General features: G+C 40.7%; 1 protein-coding gene across 3 annotated transcripts in view; it reads left to right on the top strand.

Annotated features, from left to right (window-relative positions):
• spock1 (SPARC (osteonectin), cwcv and kazal like domains proteoglycan 1) overlaps window positions 1–17,669 on the top strand; it is a 136,588-nt gene that overhangs the window by 78,130 nt on the left and 40,789 nt on the right. For all 3 annotated transcript variants that reach the window (XM_030396347.1, XM_030396348.1, XM_030396346.1), the window contains one exon: window positions 8,738–8,812. In XM_030396347.1, coding sequence (XP_030252207.1) covers window positions 8,738–8,812 — 75 coding nt within the window. The remainder of the gene's footprint in view (window positions 1–8,737; window positions 8,813–17,669) is intronic.

Below are 17,669 nucleotides of genomic sequence, written 5' to 3'. Positions count from 1 at the left end.
TCCTGTGTATAAATGTGATGACCTTAGGTTTAAGTATGGTTCACATGTAGGAGAGGATGTGGAGGTGATTAGAATGTTGTCTGGAGTGAAATCATATGTTATCTTGTTACTATGCTACAACTGTGTGTATTGGTCTCTGTTATTATAAAAACTGAGGAGATACTGCCTCTCTTCAGTCATCATCTATGCGCTGCTGATGAGTGACTCTTGCTTGCAAGCAATAAAGAACTTCTAGAAAAGAACTATTGTGTCAAACTTGGTGTTTTGACCAATTCTCATCTTCACTAGACAAGTGACTCATTTTCAGTTGCCACAACTGTGCGTTACTTGTACCTTAAGTGACGTACTTCACATGACTTCAAGAAGTATTTCACCGCTGCATAAAACTGTCTATGCATTAGAAAGACACCAATATTTTTGACATTGGTGCTACATGACCAGAGAAAGCAGCGAAATGGGGGCACTGGGGCCTTTTGCTCAAAAGGCAGGAAAAGCAGGGTCCAAGTCCAAGTCCAAAACTAAAGGAGGGGGTTAGCCCACTTTCCAAATTTGTCAGTATGAACACTTTCTTTGCAGGGGGCTAACAGTGCAGTGGGAAAAGCAGTTTTATACTACCTCACCGGACTTCCTCAATTACTACTGCCGCCAGTGCTCCCCGCCTGAGAAGAAACTTAAACATGGCACGTAACAAGATGCTTGCACAATGGATCTAAATTGTGTTTTTGTTTTTAATGAGGACGGGCTGTCCAACACTACCTATGCTGCTGTAGTAGCTGTTGATATGATGTGGGAGACACTGTCAGTGCATTTTAAACAGAGCAGGTTGGAGGACAATAACTGTCTGAGTCAAACAGTCACAAGGCTTTATGGTCGTCTGTAAGTGCTTTAAAATAGTACAGTATGGGTTGAATGGCTTTAACTCCAACATACGTGGAATCATTTCATTTTGTTGGTGGTCCAAACCAGTTTCCTTTGATTTCTCTGTATATGAATTGTTTATATAACATGATGGCAGCAAAATGTGAGTATATTTTCAGCTTTTTGGGGGGGAAAGACTGAAGAAGTCACGAACTCCGCATCCTGTGGAGGTGAAGTCTTCTGTCAGTTGTTGCCGGCAGCCAATTAACTAAACCAACAGAGTTTTTTTGTTTTTTTTTATAAAGTGCTGCTTCTCACAAAAATATATTCATGCAGAATACAGTATACCCTGCAACTCTGCGTAATGTGTGCCCCTTTCACTGCAGTCACTCTTTTCTCTCTCTCATCGCTCTGCCTTTTCTTCAAACACTACCCTCACTTTCTCTAAATCCTCTCATCATTTTCCACTTGCTCTTCTTCATACTGTATTTTCAGGCCAATCTATCTCTCACCACTCCTTCACTTCACGCATCTGTGTTTCTGCTCATCATCCCTCCAGAGTTCTCTATTGTTTCTGACGTATTGAGTTCATCAGATGGAAATTACATAATGATGTACAATGGGTGACTGAATCAGCATACCACAGTGACGTAAACACACAAACATGGACTGAAAGCCTGTGAGAATTAATTGTTAGTGGTTTAGGTACATATTTGATTAATAATTAAGGAGGTTTGGTTATTATTATCACATTCCCCCTGTGTAATTGTAGTCGCGTCTCCTCTCTCTTTTCTTTCATCAGCTTCTTTCGCCCTGAGGGAAATCTTTAGTCGACAGACTCACTCGCATACTGTCCCTTCCAGCTCCACGCGCACATTCTGAATTTTGACGGATACATTTGCCTTTAACTGTATGTGCGTGATCATTTCTGCACTTTTTTTTTTACAAGTATAATACTGTCACAGCAATAGCAAGAGATATTTCCTCATATTCATAGAACATACTGTGACTTCAGTCAGATCCAGAGCTCAGAGTCTTTATAGCTGCTTTACCTCATCTTTCCAACTACCCAGATCTCTGTGGCTGATATGGGAAGCCAAATAGATCATCTTGTACTTTGCATTTGGCTGGATTAAGAAAACATGACAAAACTTTTTTGAAGGTTTTTCAAAATATTCTCATATTCAGATTTCAGTTTCGGAACAGATTAATAATATAAAACCCCATTATAAATAAACAAATCTCATCAGATGCTGTATGAATACAGTTACACATTGGTGTCATTTTGCAGACATCGTTTTGGTTTTCATGTGTAATTTTTCTTAACATCATCTACATTAAGCTTTTTGCAAAACATTTTAGACATAAGTTAAGCCACCTACATAACATAAGTTAACACATTCTAATCTAATCCGTGATCTTTTGCTAAACCAACACAACGCTGACAACATGTTGGTTATTTTTACCATGACAATGAAGGACACCAAGGGTCTGTACTTTAATGAAGGATTCGTAGTTAGCAAGGTCACTTCAGGGTTAACTCTGAATTTTCAGCGTTATGAATCTGTTCAGTTTTTAGTGGGATACATCGCCATGGTAACTTGTGCTGCCCACCTAACCTGCTCTGAAGGAGGTTATGGTCGAGATAACAGATCAACACATATTAAAACAGCACCCACAGGAAAATGGCATTGTCATTCATAGAGGATCCTCTGTTTACTCCCTTGTAGGAGGGCCCCCTTCTGTCTTCCTGGTTTAATTTTTTTTCCTGTCAGCTGCAAGCAGTATCAAAGCCTTTCTATTGTGCTTCTTTATATTGATATCATCATACAACAGAGTTGAATTCAAACAGCTTAAAGCCCTATGCCTGTTAGATATTAAAGTAACACTTTGAATTATGTTTTAAAATGTATATTTATTTGCTCTATTTGTCACCACAGGGGTTGCCGCTGAAGTAATAAGGCAATAAGAATACATCTATGCGGCTTAATTTAATGGAATACACAAATGTAATTGTAGTCAGATCTACTCATGCACTAATGATTATTAGCCTATTCATTTTTTGTCAGCTGTCCTTCCTGCATTTGGCTGCTGTAACTGTGGGTGCCTGGATTTTGTTTTTAAGCCAGTAGATTGTCCTTGTTTGCAACTGGTCAGATCCTGCAAACACTTTCCCTTTTATATAAACACGCTTGTGGTTAGATGTGGAAAACCTGTGTTGACTTATCAAGCTGGTAATTGTATCATGTGACAGCTCAGCGAGATTACAATTGTTCAGGTTATTGAAGGCAGATAACAGAAACATATCCTCAGTATGATTAACTTGTTTCGTAGTGCAGGCCTCCGACTTGGATGACAAACGACAAAGATCACATGACTGTCCTCTCTGTACGTCCAAAACTCATAAAATGCAGATGGTGGTGAATAACATGCAAAAAGCTCAAATTGTGGGACATGACATGTGAAATGAATTCCATGAATTCACATTGACTTTGCCTACACGTCATTCTGGCTGCTTATTAAGCTTCTTGAAATAGTACTTTCTAGGGAGATAAGAAATGCAATTGTCGATTTGTATTTCGATCACTGCTCCTTTGGTCTAAGTGCACACAGTGTGATATTTAATGACAGGTAAACAGTGACTTAATTCAACATAGTTCTAAAAATGACAAGCCACACATCACAACATCACAACATCTCTTCTCCCCATCACGCTATCCTCCAAATTTCCACATGACCTTGTTTCCATGGTGACAACCCATTGACCTGTCTATGGATGGTTAACCTCTCTACATGTAATGCTTAATGCTGGATTCTATAGTTCTGTAAGGAGGGAGGTGTGTGTGTGTGTGGGTGACACTGGCCTGTGTCCCAGAAAACCCAGCTCGCCCCGTGGGTGTGATTAAACAGACATCTGCTGTTCTCAGATCAGTGCTTCTAATGTTCATAGTGTGCTCACACACTACCCAAACCTAAGTCAGGACCAATGCGTGGGCAGTTACGTCATGTGGAGAAGGGTCAAGGTTTTACCGTAGAAGGCTGTGGTCCTAATGTCAGGATTTGTTCTACTAGCTCTAGTAACTCAGTGCAATCGCCCATTCTTTCATCTGTCTTTCTAAAGAAATGAAATGTGTTCCTGGGTTTTTATATCATTATTCATAGCTGAGCAGCCTCCATAGCTCTGGCTATTAGATATTCAAACCCTCATGATTTTACGAAAAATTAAACAAGGATTGCTTTGTGAACACAGAAGAAAACGACAGTCCCCCATGAAAATTTACTAGCACCATAATTCTATCAAAACTGATATTTCTAATTTTCATAAATCCAAGTAATACCCAAGTGAAATGCTTCTCTTGGTTGGTGGTTAATGTAAGCGGATTCAAGATTTTAAAACAAGACAAAATCCAGTATATTATGTTTTATCCATCATAACAAGACAAAGGAATATGAACAAACACACCTGTTTTAGTCTTTTTTTCCCCATGCAATGCACACATTGAGCTTTTAAACACGCACACACACACACACAAACACACACAGATTTCAGTTGTTGCTTTCGCCCTCCGCCCACCTGTGACTGACTGCAGCAATCTGGAGTGAGAGCAGCTGCCATGGGAGTCATTAAAATATCAGCACTGTCCTGATATTTACTTTTACTTTTCCAATTTACAAGGAGGAGAAAATACCTGCTGTCAAACACTCATTCGCACAAGCTAAAGTCTATCTGTGACACAGTTCTTGTCATTTGCACGGACAGGTTTTATGCCTCCGCTGCGTTGTCTGCCCGTCTGTCTGTCCCATTTACTGTGACTGCGATATCTCAAGAACGCCTTGAGGGAATTTCTTCAAATATGGCATAAATGTTCACTTGGACTCGAGGACACTGACTGCATAGATTCTGGTGGTCAAAAGTTACCATCTTGTACATCCCATTCTTATGAACAGGAGATCTCAGAAACACATTGTGGGAATTTCTAGTTAAATCTTTAACAAATCTCTGATTGAATAAGAAGCAACTGGATGTCTAACCGTTTAAACACACCATGCTACCATAATAAATTCTCGAGGTGAGCTCAGCATTGTTCCCGACTCAAACTCTGAATTTTGTTCATTACTGGTTTTCTACATCTGCATTATTCTGCTTGGTCCCATCTGCACTGTTGGAAAGTTGCCCTGAGTAGACCTTTAAGCCCGGGAAGAGACGAGAAAGGAGAAGGAGTCCCTGGCACAGATAACAGTTGTACTGTCAGCAAGACCGATGTTAGAATCAGTATTCTGGCTATTTCATTCCGGGTTCTTGTATATGGGCATGCCCAACAGATTTGTGAGGCTGTGATTGCAATGCATTATCCAGAGAGCGCAGTCAAAGGGAGGATTACAAATGGCAGCCAGTGGCCCATTATCACAGCCGGTCCAGAAGAGCACAGGAGAGTCAAACTGGCACAGAGACACCACCAACGGGAGCGACGACGTAGAGAAAACAATACAAAACAAGTTAAGTTTACAATTTTAATTTTCAGGTGTTTACTACTCCTGTCCATTTGCCTAATTAGTGAAGAAGTGGTTGCCATGGGAACACTTTTTGGCAACACAAACAAAAGTCATTTGTGATGCACTCTGGTTTGGCAGTCGCAGCCACAAACAAAGCCTCGAAAAATCTGGAGCTTCCAAATTGCCAATCAGCCTGATTAGACGTGACATTGTGTTTTCCCAGCAGAGTGTTCGTGGCTGTTATAAATTTCATCAGCTATTTCTCCAACTCGCTAAGCCAGCGTCACTCTGAAGATATGCTGTCTGTCTGCTCCCATTTCTCATCGGTCCATCTTTAATCTCCCCCTAACTCTGTCACTGCTTCTTAATACATTCTCACATAACCATCTTTGATCTGCGCCCGGAGGAGCTAAAAGAATCTGAAAGAGAGAAACTGATAAGAAAAGAGACAGATAGGACAACAAACAACAGCGAGCACCCCAGGTCTGTGTATTAAATGGAGTGTGAGCTGGAGCAAGAACAAATATCTCATTTCGGTGTAATGTGCTAAGGGCTTGTAGCTCGCTCTCCAGGCGTTCTTTAAACATTGTTTACCGCTCTGATTTTAATGGCTTGTTGGCCACATCATAAAAAGTGACTCAATATCCACGACCCTCGGCTCAGCTCTTATCTCGCTCTTTCAGAGGGGTGAGCACTCGCCGTGTTCAGTCTTCACACATAAATGGGACTATCAGCTGAAACGCACACGTACATGCTACAGTGATTTCAGGCGTACGCAGTAAATTAACTAGTCACACACACACACGGGCGGTAATCAATGATACCGAGAGCCTGCTGAGACGCAGAGGAAGGAAATAGGAAAGTTACGCTGAGGGTATTGTTAATTTAATGAACAGATGAAGCCAATCATATCAGCCGAGCAGGTAAATGTCTGTTTAGGATGGAAAAGGAGAAACGGTATGGAAGGAGAGGCAGAGAGGGGCTAGTAGCCGAGAGATATGGTGATTAAGGAAGGGTAAATGTTGGCAGAGGGAGTGGTGTGAATCGTTACTGCCCAACACTTCCAGTTTAGAAAAGCGACAACAAACTCAAAGCAAAGTGAAGCTGTGAATCAATGGACTGCAGTGTGTAAACGGTGCTGAACAGGCTGTTTTCAAGGGGAGATACACACCACAGTGGATAACATAGAGGGAAGACTGAACGTGCGTGTTTGTGTGTTTTGCCCTTTTGTGCCCGTAGCAAATAGAGCCCCCCCCCCCAATGAATCTGACAAATTAGGATAAATAAAATTCAGAGGATGTGAGCAGACAGCCGTTGCTAGCAATCATAGCAAGAGCCCTCAGGCTAAATGCCGGCATGTGAATGTGACAGTGGCATCGGAGTGTCTCCGGGGGGGAGATACAATGCAGACACAAAGCCTACAGGGAGCACTTGAGAGAGATTGCTTGCACAGAGGATAACTCAGAGATAAGAAAGTCGTCCAATAATGAGGAGAAGGGGTCCAGCGAAGAGGAGAGAAAGGAAAGTGTGGAAGAATAATGAATAGAGGGCATATTGACAAAAAACAAAGTTGGACTTAACTTTTTTGCCCCCCTCCCCACACACACACACGCACACACAATATTAATTATTCCTGGTCCTTACATACAGTCTGTGGTCAGTCCTTGCTCAGAAGCCTTGCTCACTAATAAATACAGGAGATGGATGAGTTGGGGAGTTAATCATCTTGGGGTGTTAATGTCACAGCCTACAGACAGACATGACAAACTTCCTGTACCTCAGTGTTTGGCTCCTCTGCTCCCTCCCTGAGGCTCTGCCACCACTGGCCTGCTTCCATATGGGACGTTGTACTGCAGTGTGTTAAGTGTTTGTGTGTAAGAGAGAAGATGGATGGGTGTTTTTGTACCTAGATGGATAGGTGCATTACTTTGCTTTCCCTTGGCTGAGTCTACTTGTTTTTGTGTTAGGTAATGATGCTGTGGTGATTATTCCTCTCAGACGAGAAAAAATTATGCTTGTGTCACTTTGCAGCTCCGCCGACTCTGGCTGGGGATTTCATAATGTCTTTTAGGATATTTAAATTATATCAAAAGAAAACATCTTTTGCTTTGTGAATTTGGGGACATAAAAACAACGACATTTTAGGAAATGCTCCTGTTTGATTACTTTCCATTCCATTGATACCCGTCTGTGCATTAAGTACAGAACTGGAGACAGGAAACTCTGTTTGGTTTGCATCTATTGTATTCATATGACAAAAGACTCAACAGCTTTGTGGCCCTGGTACGCCGTGCTAGTTACAACCATTACGTTTTTTGATGGAACAAGGTGCAATCTTTCTGTTGAAAAAAACAGAAATAATCTGACAGATTTTTGTGGCCCTGTTAATCTGCTGGAGAGCCAGAGGGGGGAGGGCGGTCAGTGGGCCTCGATGAATTTACTGTTTGTTTGCACCACAATAGACAAGCTTGATAAAATGCTATGTCCTAACTGTATGTTCAGTGGTTTTCTGGTGTTGTGCCTGTGTTTTTCTTGCGGTTGTTTTGTTAAGCAAACAGCCAGTGACAGAGCTGTTGCAGCAAATTGTGAGCTGTAGTTTGCCCATTAAACACACCAATTACTTTGGCTGTTGCAGCTGCAGTGTCTCTGGGTTCGCTAGATAGAGGGAACAGACACCCGGCTTGTCTGCTCTACCTAATGAACCCAGGGACACTTTTACAGCAGAGAGCAGCTCCAGATGATGAGTGACCCTGAGGGGTGCAGAAGAAGACTGGGACAGAGGTCGAAGAGGTCAGTGCGTTTACCTGGGAAACTACAACACATGAACCGCGTATCAGAACCACAAGAAAAACAGAAACAACCAGAGCTACTATGTAAGTTAACAGTTTAAGTCAACTGTAGAGAGCGCAACCAAAAACAAAACATCAGAGGCAGAGTTTTTCACCAAGTCCAGTGGGCTAATAACGTAGGTTAGTCCGTAAGCGAGGTTAAATACCTTGACTAGCGCTCTCCAAAACGCAAAATAACCCACAGCTCTAAAGTTCAGTAATGAATATGTTTATGTTTATTGTAGCTTGACATTAAATACTTGTTTTTTTTGTATTTTTGTTTTTTTTTAGTTTAGTGTTTTCCACGCTGGTAGATGTTTTTTTTTTTTTTTTTTTTTTTTTTTACTTTAGTCAGAGCCATGCTAGCTGTTCCCCTCCCACACAGTCTTTATGTTAAGATAAGCTAATTGACTCCTGACTCAAGCTATGTCAATCGTAATGATGGCATCTAGATAATCTTCTTATGCAAATTTCTCAAAAACTTGAATTATTACTTAAAGCATTAATGAGCTATTGTAGTAATCCAGTTTGCATTTCCTTGTCTGGCTTTTTTTCAGAGCGACAGGCCGAACCTGACGGAAACCCAGTGACTACGGCTCACTCCAGCTCAGCCAAGAAGACAGTCCAAGATGGTGAGTACGGGAAACATCATTTTGATCTAGGTGGGGAGGGTTTTTTTGTGTTTGGAAGACATCACATGTAGCAAAAGTTGGTTTTACTGCAACCATCCTGTTCTTGTTGTTAAAGCTGATTTTATTAATCTGATTAAGCGCTGATTTACTGTGTTGCTGGGCTATAATGATCTCAGTGCTGATCCATTTAACTTATGGTGAGATCTACCGACAAATCATTCCTGATTAGCAGTTTTAATGAGAAATAAATGCTTTGATAGCCAGTCATTGATGTTCCAAAACAGATTGTAGCATTACTTAACATTGAGCTGAAATTGTTCTGCTCTGCTGTCTCAGCTGCAGATCCCATAAAACGGTGGGTATAATACAGCAGTGTTTAGCACAATTAGTTCTCCACCCTATCTCAGGTTGGTGTGCAGAGATGTCAGTGTGGAGGAGAGAGATAGCCAAGCTCACAACTCATAGTCTGGATGATCAAAGCTAGCCCCTCTCAGTAACATGGAGCTATTTGCAGGGTTAGCGTCAGTACTAACATCATGGTCTGTTAGTGCAGGCGAACATGGAAATTGTAATTTGAGATTTAGCAAGTGGGCAGTGCTGGAGTAAAGATTTCCCTCTTCAGAGCACAGTAGAGTATCTGTCAGTTCTGGTGTTTGTGCTTGCAGCTTAGCAGAATTTAACAAGCTAGCGTGGGTGCAGTGGGCTGAAATCCTCTTTAGTATTGTCTGTATAGATGACTAAAATATCATAAGATACATTTAAATTTCTCCTGCCTTGATAGTATATGGAGCATGTGTTCAGTTCATTTACTTTTGGTTTGTCTTTAAGTCTAGTTTTCATCAGACTTACAAACATTTTGTAACTTTTCTTCCCTTGAAATTAAGTTGATAAGGTGAGTGGTGTCTCTGTTTCAGCCACTCCGCCCCCCTTTCAATTGTTTCTGCACTATGTAACTCCAGTGAGAGGGTAGGATCACAGTATTACATACATGTTTACTTCAAATTACAAGTTTTCAACACATAAGATTATATGACATAATGAATTCTGTTACTCATTGTGGTTGCAGACCTACATTATGTCTGATAAATTGTTACAGAGCTGGGATTTGTATTTGCTGCAGTGGTGTTACAGACTCTTAACAACACAAATATTCATGCATGTTGCCGACATATTTTTAGATCTGCAGCACAGGCATTAAACATGAAATCATCATCTTCAATGTATTTTTGTTTACAGCTGTCCATGATTATTCTACATTGAAATACTTAAAGGTGCAATACGTAAGAAAATTAGTTGACAACATTAAAACATGCCAAAAATGTCTGCCGAATGTGAAGGAATAACAGTTTTGATGTTGTGACATCTATGTATTATGTTGAAGAGATATTTACTCAAGTTAGCATGATAAGAAGTTAGCCCTAGCCCATCCTGGTCCAAAGCTCCTGAGATAGCTGTTAAAGCACAAACACCATTTGGACCACTAGCTACACAGCTAACTGAGCTAAGTAGCTACAGTTATCAGCAAGTAGCGGTTACAGTGGTGATTTGTTTTGAGTATGAATGTGACAGGTAGGACTGACAGCTTTTTGATTTGATAACATTGTTAAAAGATGAATTAATGAAATCATTGCAAAACAGAGAAGTTAAAAAAAACTTTAAAGACAGCAGAACAGAGTTTTTTATTTCCAGAGTTAAACAATTTAAACAGCCAAAAAGCATTTTTGTTACACCACATGCAGATAAGTTTTGCCAAAAAGAGGCTCCAGGGTGCTGCGTAAATGAAAACAGCATTTGCAAATGGAAAACTAAATGTGGAACCAATGCAATGTGACTGATGCACACATTGTGTTCTGTTCGTCAGGTAATTACAAAACCAATAACTCATGTTTTCATCTAATTCAGTGGGGGATAAGATGGCTGGTAAAACACAGTAATCCACAGAATTAAAGTCAAGATGAATCTACAAAACTGCCGTATTGTGCTACCATGAGAGTCAGCCTGAATAAACAGCTTGGTTTTCTCAGTTCAGTTCAGACTCAGATGTTGGACTTGGGCTGTGGTGAAGGTTTGGTTATTTTTAGTGTAGAATATACAGATGTTCTTGTTTTCAGTGCTCTGATGAAACCTTTAGAGCTGTGTCTCTTTCTGTTTTTAGCAAATGCTGCTCTCTTGTCGAAAGCTGGAATTCAGAATTTTAGATGCTCTTAAATTGGAAGTGCATTTATTCTGAAAAGAGCTCACATGTCACACAGTGAGTCGTGAACACCAAATATCTCAGTAGTTCATGGTAGAAATGTAAGTGAGACGCTGGTGTTGACCCCCCAGGTGCTGTATGGGCAAACAAGCCCAAACTCATTTTTTCTTTTAAATTGAGCAAAAATGTGACATTTTGCATTACATATCGTATGAACTCTCCTTTGTTCCCTCGTCTACACTGTGGTCTGAGTCAGTGTGTAGTGAAGTAGTCTTGCTGCAGGCATACTGTTCAGTTCAGCAAATGGATTTAGTCTTTTAGAAAAGGTGTGAAAAGAACGATGAGAAAAGGGTTTTTAACCTTTGAATACAGTGAATACAGTCTGGGGTTTCTCCTATTAGTCACTTTACTACGTGCTTCAGGCATAACGATGATGCACTGGATTTGAGGTGTGGAGAGTGGATGGAGGTAGAGGAGACATGGAGCTCTGATCTGCACTTACTTATTCACGCTTACACACACACAGACAGACACACACACACACATACACACACGTCAGTTTCAGATTAATGAATGCCTCAGTCTAGGACAGTACAAAAACATTTAATTATCCCTGACACTGAAGGTGAGGCAGGAGGCCAGACCTGCCATCCACCCTTGTGTGTGTGTGTGTGTGTGTGTGGGTGTGTGTGTGTGTGTGTGAGTGAATGAGAGAGAGAGAGACAGAAAGAAAGAGAGACAGGACAGGTAAAAGAAGAAGAGATAACCATGTGTCACTGATCCAAAGAATCAGCCTGTAAGTCAAACGTGTGCTCTTTCATTTTGACCTCTCCTGAAAGTGAATAAAGGTCAACCTGACACGAACCCCTCGTCTGGCAGCAACACATGGTCGGTTAGGAGCTCAGAGGAGCTTTTCTTAACAAAGACAAAAAACAGACAACTTGACAGTGTACAAGTGTAAAAAAAAAGTCTGGGATGAATAATATTAAACTTTCCCTTCCAGCACAGCTGAACACCCTTCACTTCTGACCCTGCTATGATCAGCTGGCCAAACAGTATGGCAGCATCAGTCGAGAAGGAAGAAGAATGAAGTTACTCTGCATTAAAATGTCAACAATGACAAAAATATAGCATTCATATTGTTGTACGCTGAGATCTGTGCTTGGTGTGGCTCTTGGTTCTTGGTCCCGATTTAAGAATGTTAAAAATTATGGGATAACTTACATTTTATTCTTAAAAATGTTTTAATTTGATCCTTTGACTTTTCCTCTTGAGCCACCTTGAGATTGTCGTATGAGGTTTAGATCAATTACCATGACAGAGCAAGACATTCATTGTCCCCTCAGGATGAACTGTTTTTTTTTTTTGTTTTTTTTGGTCAATATTTTCCTGCACACCCCCTGCCATTCTCATCTGCCTCACTTGTACTTTTTTGTTTAGTGCTACAAACTTTTTAAAATGATAAAACAAGTGAAGTTAGATGGAGAAGATTTATACTTATGAAACATCACAACGTTGGAAAATCTGACGTTAGCACTTGGCTTAGTACAGCCTGACATGGCCACTAGAATGGCTCTAGGCTCTTAACCCTCACTTCCACCAAGAAGTCCAGTTCAGTTCATTTCACTTCATTAATGATTGCGTTTCCATTGTCAAAAGATGTGGATGGACCAAAACAACAGTTCAGTTTGTACCCTTCTGCTGAGGTACCTGGCACACTGGTCCGATACTAAAAAGGTGGAATCAAAACACTGCAGACCACTCATTGGTCAGTCTAAACAACCAGAGTCGCCTCGTCTTCTGCACTCTGATGTAGGATTTCACAAACGCCTGTTTTTCAACAGTCTTCTCTCAGGCAAAGCCAGTTTTCCTTGTAATAAACAACAACACGTGTATGCTGTGTGTAGAGATTGTGTGGTCAAGCAAGAGAGAGCAAGCAGCAGAAACCAGATGATGAATGCGAGCAGAGCAGAGGAAAAAGTGTCATCAGTTAGTGTTTGCTGTCAGTCCGGCAGTAATGTACAGCACAGGTCACAATGTGTCAGTTAATAGTAGCAGCAGCATCTCAAGAATTTAAGACCAGCCTCCTCTTGTGATTTCCAGCTGCTGGAAATGTGAAAGCAGTTATCCTACAGCCAGCCATGAACAACCCAGCCTACATTTAGGGGTCCTGTCTGCAGTGGAAACACAAAGCAGATCTGGCATTCAGGGAGTTACCACTGGTTGCATAGGGTTCAAAGGGTATAATACCGCAAGCAATTTGGTGAAACTGCAGCATTTATGTGATTTAGACAGAATGCAAAGGGTATTGTAGAGGTTCAACACAAAGTCAAAGGAAAAACGCCATCAGACATAAATCTGCTGTGAGCAGCAGGGATTGACAGTGTTTCAACTTTGCACATAACCCAAAGCTTTATGTATTCAGTTAAAGTTAAAAGAGAAAAACTAGGTGAGAATAAGAGGTGAGGTTTCTGGTGACTTCTGTCAAATGCTGTGCTGTTCTCACACAATCCCACTTGCACAATCGGTGCATCCCTCGTAGCTATGTGTGTGTACAGTTGGTACATTGGCTGGCTGTTTGGGGTATATAACACAGACTGCAGAGAACGTCCAGCATCTTTGCACAAAAATTCGCTGTACTGGCTGTCCGAACAGACCTTTGGTCAAAGAAACGTGTGAATAGAAGGGTGAGAGTTCTTATGTAAGTCTAGTAATGATTTTGAATTCCACGTACCTAAACAGATAACATTTGTTAACCATAGACACACACCTGTTAGCCACGATGAAGACCTTACAACCCGGTCTAACTTGCAACTATTTTTGGCTGACTTTGTGCTCTTTTCTTTGTGAGGGTGGACACAGCTTCACATTTAACCATTGTTTGTGTCTATTTGAGGGTGGGCATGTTCCTACCAACCAAGCCAATTTCATGCATAATCTGTTTTATTTCCGCTCCCTCAGTTCTCCACAATGACGCTTTGCATTGTAAACACACTTCAAGCGAAACAGGTTATGTTTAACTTAATGTAGACTGTGACGATTAGCAACTTCCACTTGAAATTAGTGTCCTCTTGTTTGCACATGTTGTCCTTAAATGCATCTTTGCTCCACTGCTTTGAAGCTGTCTTCAAAGACTGTTTGATTATTTGCTTTCATGCCGTTCCTTTAAAAAATGCTTTGCTGCCAGCAACAGCTTCACAAAACATCCTCTTTCGGGGCTTTTCACAATAAAGTGTGTGTGTGTGTGTGTGTGTGTGTGTGTGTGTGTGTGTGTGTGTGCTGCTCTGTGCATAATGGTTGTGTGGCAGTGATGAATATTCAGTTTGTAAACGATAGTCAATAGCCTCCCTCTCTCCAGATATTTTTCTCCCATAAGCCAATGTGGTTTCCTCCCTGACATTCAAGCCGAAGCGGCCTGTTTATCTTCTCCATTCCTCAGTTACATCCACAATAATATGATTTGCCCATGTTTTCAATAATTAATTTTATGGATGGTGAATCCGTTCTATCACTGCATCCCCCCCCAGAGGCCCTCTCCGCGCTTTCATCCCTCCATCATTCCTCTCTGTCATCCCTCGCTCCGCTGCCTCTCGCAGGCCAAACGGTCAGACCCGGAGGATCGCTAACAAAGCAGAGCCAGAATCAGATTTTATCTCCTCCTGATCTGTTTGTCTTTCTGTTCACACTCTCTCCATCTCTTGTTTCTTCTCAGTAGCCCCCTGGTAAAAAGACACGAAACACCTTTTTAATTAGTTTATCAAAGCCCGAAAGTGATGCTCATTTTTCTAATAACAGCTGAGAATTTGTCCTTTGGGAATGGTTGTTGAAGAACTTGTTTATTTAATTTCAAACTTGTTTATTTGCTATTAGAAACAGTAGCTTGGGAGGGAAAACAACGGAGAGCAATGGAGTATGCTGTCGATAAAGGAGCACACACACCCTTACTCACAGATTACAAAAACACCCCTGTTGACCTATGTCCAGCTCAGAGGCAATTAATTCGAGGTCACCCTCTACTCTTTGACAGGGCTTGTTGGTGATGTGGCCTCTTCTATTGGACTCTGACTATCTTTATTATCCAATCACTGCACTCCATTCTGGCCTCTGTCCAGTATTAGAGGACACAGGGAGAGTATTTTATCTTGCCCCTCTTCTCTCTAGCTACTTTTTCCTGTCTCCTAAGGAACATTAAGGGTAACAAAGAGGGAGGAAAATTCTTGAGGAGACAAAACGTGGATGAGCAGGGCAATTTGCTGTCAACTTTAATTGTAATAAAATTTTACAGCTTCCAGTACAATGTGCTTTTTCTGCCAGGAAATCTACTTGGAAGCGTTGCAGCAATTAAATCGCTGGAAGATGTGTTGAGTGTTGGATCGTCCAGTAACTTTTTTAAAGGATGACTTAGTTTTTTATGCACACTGTGGACAATGAACGGCAGCACTTGCCTCAATAAATCGTGCAATTATACAGCAACACTGACAAACTAATGCCGTTAACAGTGATTCAGTTACTGTACACTGTTCTACATATCCCCAGTGAAGGCATGGATCAAAAACATGACCTTGCGTATTGCCAAGTGTTGCACACTCAAATTCTACATTCCCATTGAGAGCATCTATTTTAACAAAGGAGGCTATCAAGCACCACATTTGATTTAATGTCTGCCATGACTACAAATCCAAGAAGGACACCTCCTGACTGGATAAACTGATCAGGCAGGCCGGCTCTGTGGTCGGCATGAAGCTGGACTCACTGGTGACGGTGGCAGAGAGGAGGACACTGGACAAACTGCTGGACATTATTGACAATGCCAGCCACCCCCTGCACACTGTCATCAGCAACCAGAAGCGCCTTTTCAGTGGAAGGCTGCTCCTTCCCAAGTGTAGGACCAACAGACTCAAAAACTTCTTTGTCCGTCATGCCATGACACTTACAACTCCTCACTCGGGGAGGAAGAAATAGAGGAAATATAGGAAATAGGGTAAAGAGGACAGAAGGGAAGGAGTGGTAGCACTGTGCAACCTAAGGGCAATAATTAACTGCTAATTTCTGCTAATGTCATTTATCCACTGTATAAAAACAAAATGCCACATACAGTCCTATATAGTTATCTTTATTCATATATATTCATCCTCTATACAGTTCTCTCCATTTATCTTATGTGATTTTTTATTTTTATCTTATCTTACTTTCATTCTTATCTCTACTTTATATATTATATACATATAGTTAAGAGTTTATTGTTTACTGTTTATTTTTTGACTACTTTCTATATTTTAGCTGAGAGTTTATTGTTTAGTGTCTATTGTTTACTTTCTATATGTAGCTTTATACCTCTTTTCCTACCTGTAAGCTGCTGGAAATCCAATTTCCTTGCGGGACTCATCCGAAAAGGATTAATAAAGAGAAGTCTAAGTCTAAGTTAGTCTAAGTCTAAATCTAAATACTTCAAATAACTGCTGGTGTCCATGTTTTTCAAACTCAAAGGATTGTTGGACACGCAGTCTTAAATATATAATAAAAAAAACCACGCCTGGGTTTTTTGTGACAGTTGTTGGTGTGTATAAATCAATTAATATGTCATGATATAAAATGTTCAAAATGAAATATCCAGGACTTACACCAATAAAATGACTGATGCCTCAGAAAAAAAACCAATTCTAATCTTTAGTGTCATTTAAAAAAAACAGCAGAAATTAATATTTGTATTGGACTTAATAGGGGTGGGAATTTACTACCTCACCATTTGATTTTAATCTGAGGGCTATGACGTGATATTAAAATGATAATTGATGCATCTTGATGCCAAGTATCTGTATTTGACAACCTGACAATATTTTTCAGAATTGGTTAAAAAGTTTTCCTACATAGTATTGCTTTAATTATCCACCTTAATGCAGACCTACCAGCTTGCCTATCCTGGTGACTTCATAAAGTTGCCTAAAAAACACACCTCATGTTTAGGATGTTTTCAGCTCTGCTTCCATTTTCACAACAGCAGGTGAGTCATGTGTGAAGGAAGTTTGTCATTGAGAATGTAACCAACTGAAACTATCGCCACCAACAGCATTTCTGGACCTAAAGGAAATAGGAGATTTTGCATCACAGTCTGTGTTCATCAATCTCTCTCACTCTCTCTGTGTCTCTGCAGAACATGTGAGGATGTCAGTAGATGGGTGGTGTAGAGCAAGGGGGATTGTTCACTGCTTAACCAACTGCAGATGGCATTTACTCTCAGATGGATACAAAAAATTATAAATATAAAAAATGGGTCAAATGCCAAATATACTTCAGCGAACGTTAATGTATCTAGATGACCCAACAAAGTAAAGTGTATGTGTGGGAAACACTTCTTTAAACATTTGTATTGATTAGGGCTGTCAAAGTTAACGCGTTAATAACTCGTTAACGCAACATCCTCTTAACGCCGTTAATTTTTTTAACGCGTGATTAACGCTCGGTATAAAAAAAAAAAAAGAAATGTGCATTGTTTGATTTATGGCCGTCGATGGCACCTGTAGTCTTGATCCAGAGGGTGGCAGAAGAATAAGAAAGGGAATCAGAAGAAGAAGAAGCAGGGTTGGCGTTCGGGAAAAACACGGTGGACTGAAAAGCGAAAGCGAAAGTAAATGGAGAAAGGACTTATGAACGGCACTTTACCTT

The sequence above is a fragment of the Sparus aurata genome, chromosome 18, assembly GCF_900880675.1.
Source record: "Sparus aurata chromosome 18, fSpaAur1.1, whole genome shotgun sequence".
In the NCBI taxonomy this organism is placed as follows: Eukaryota; Metazoa; Chordata; class Actinopteri; order Spariformes; family Sparidae; genus Sparus; species Sparus aurata.
Note: the sequence above shows the minus strand (reverse complement) of the source record. Positions and strands in the feature narration are given on the sequence as shown.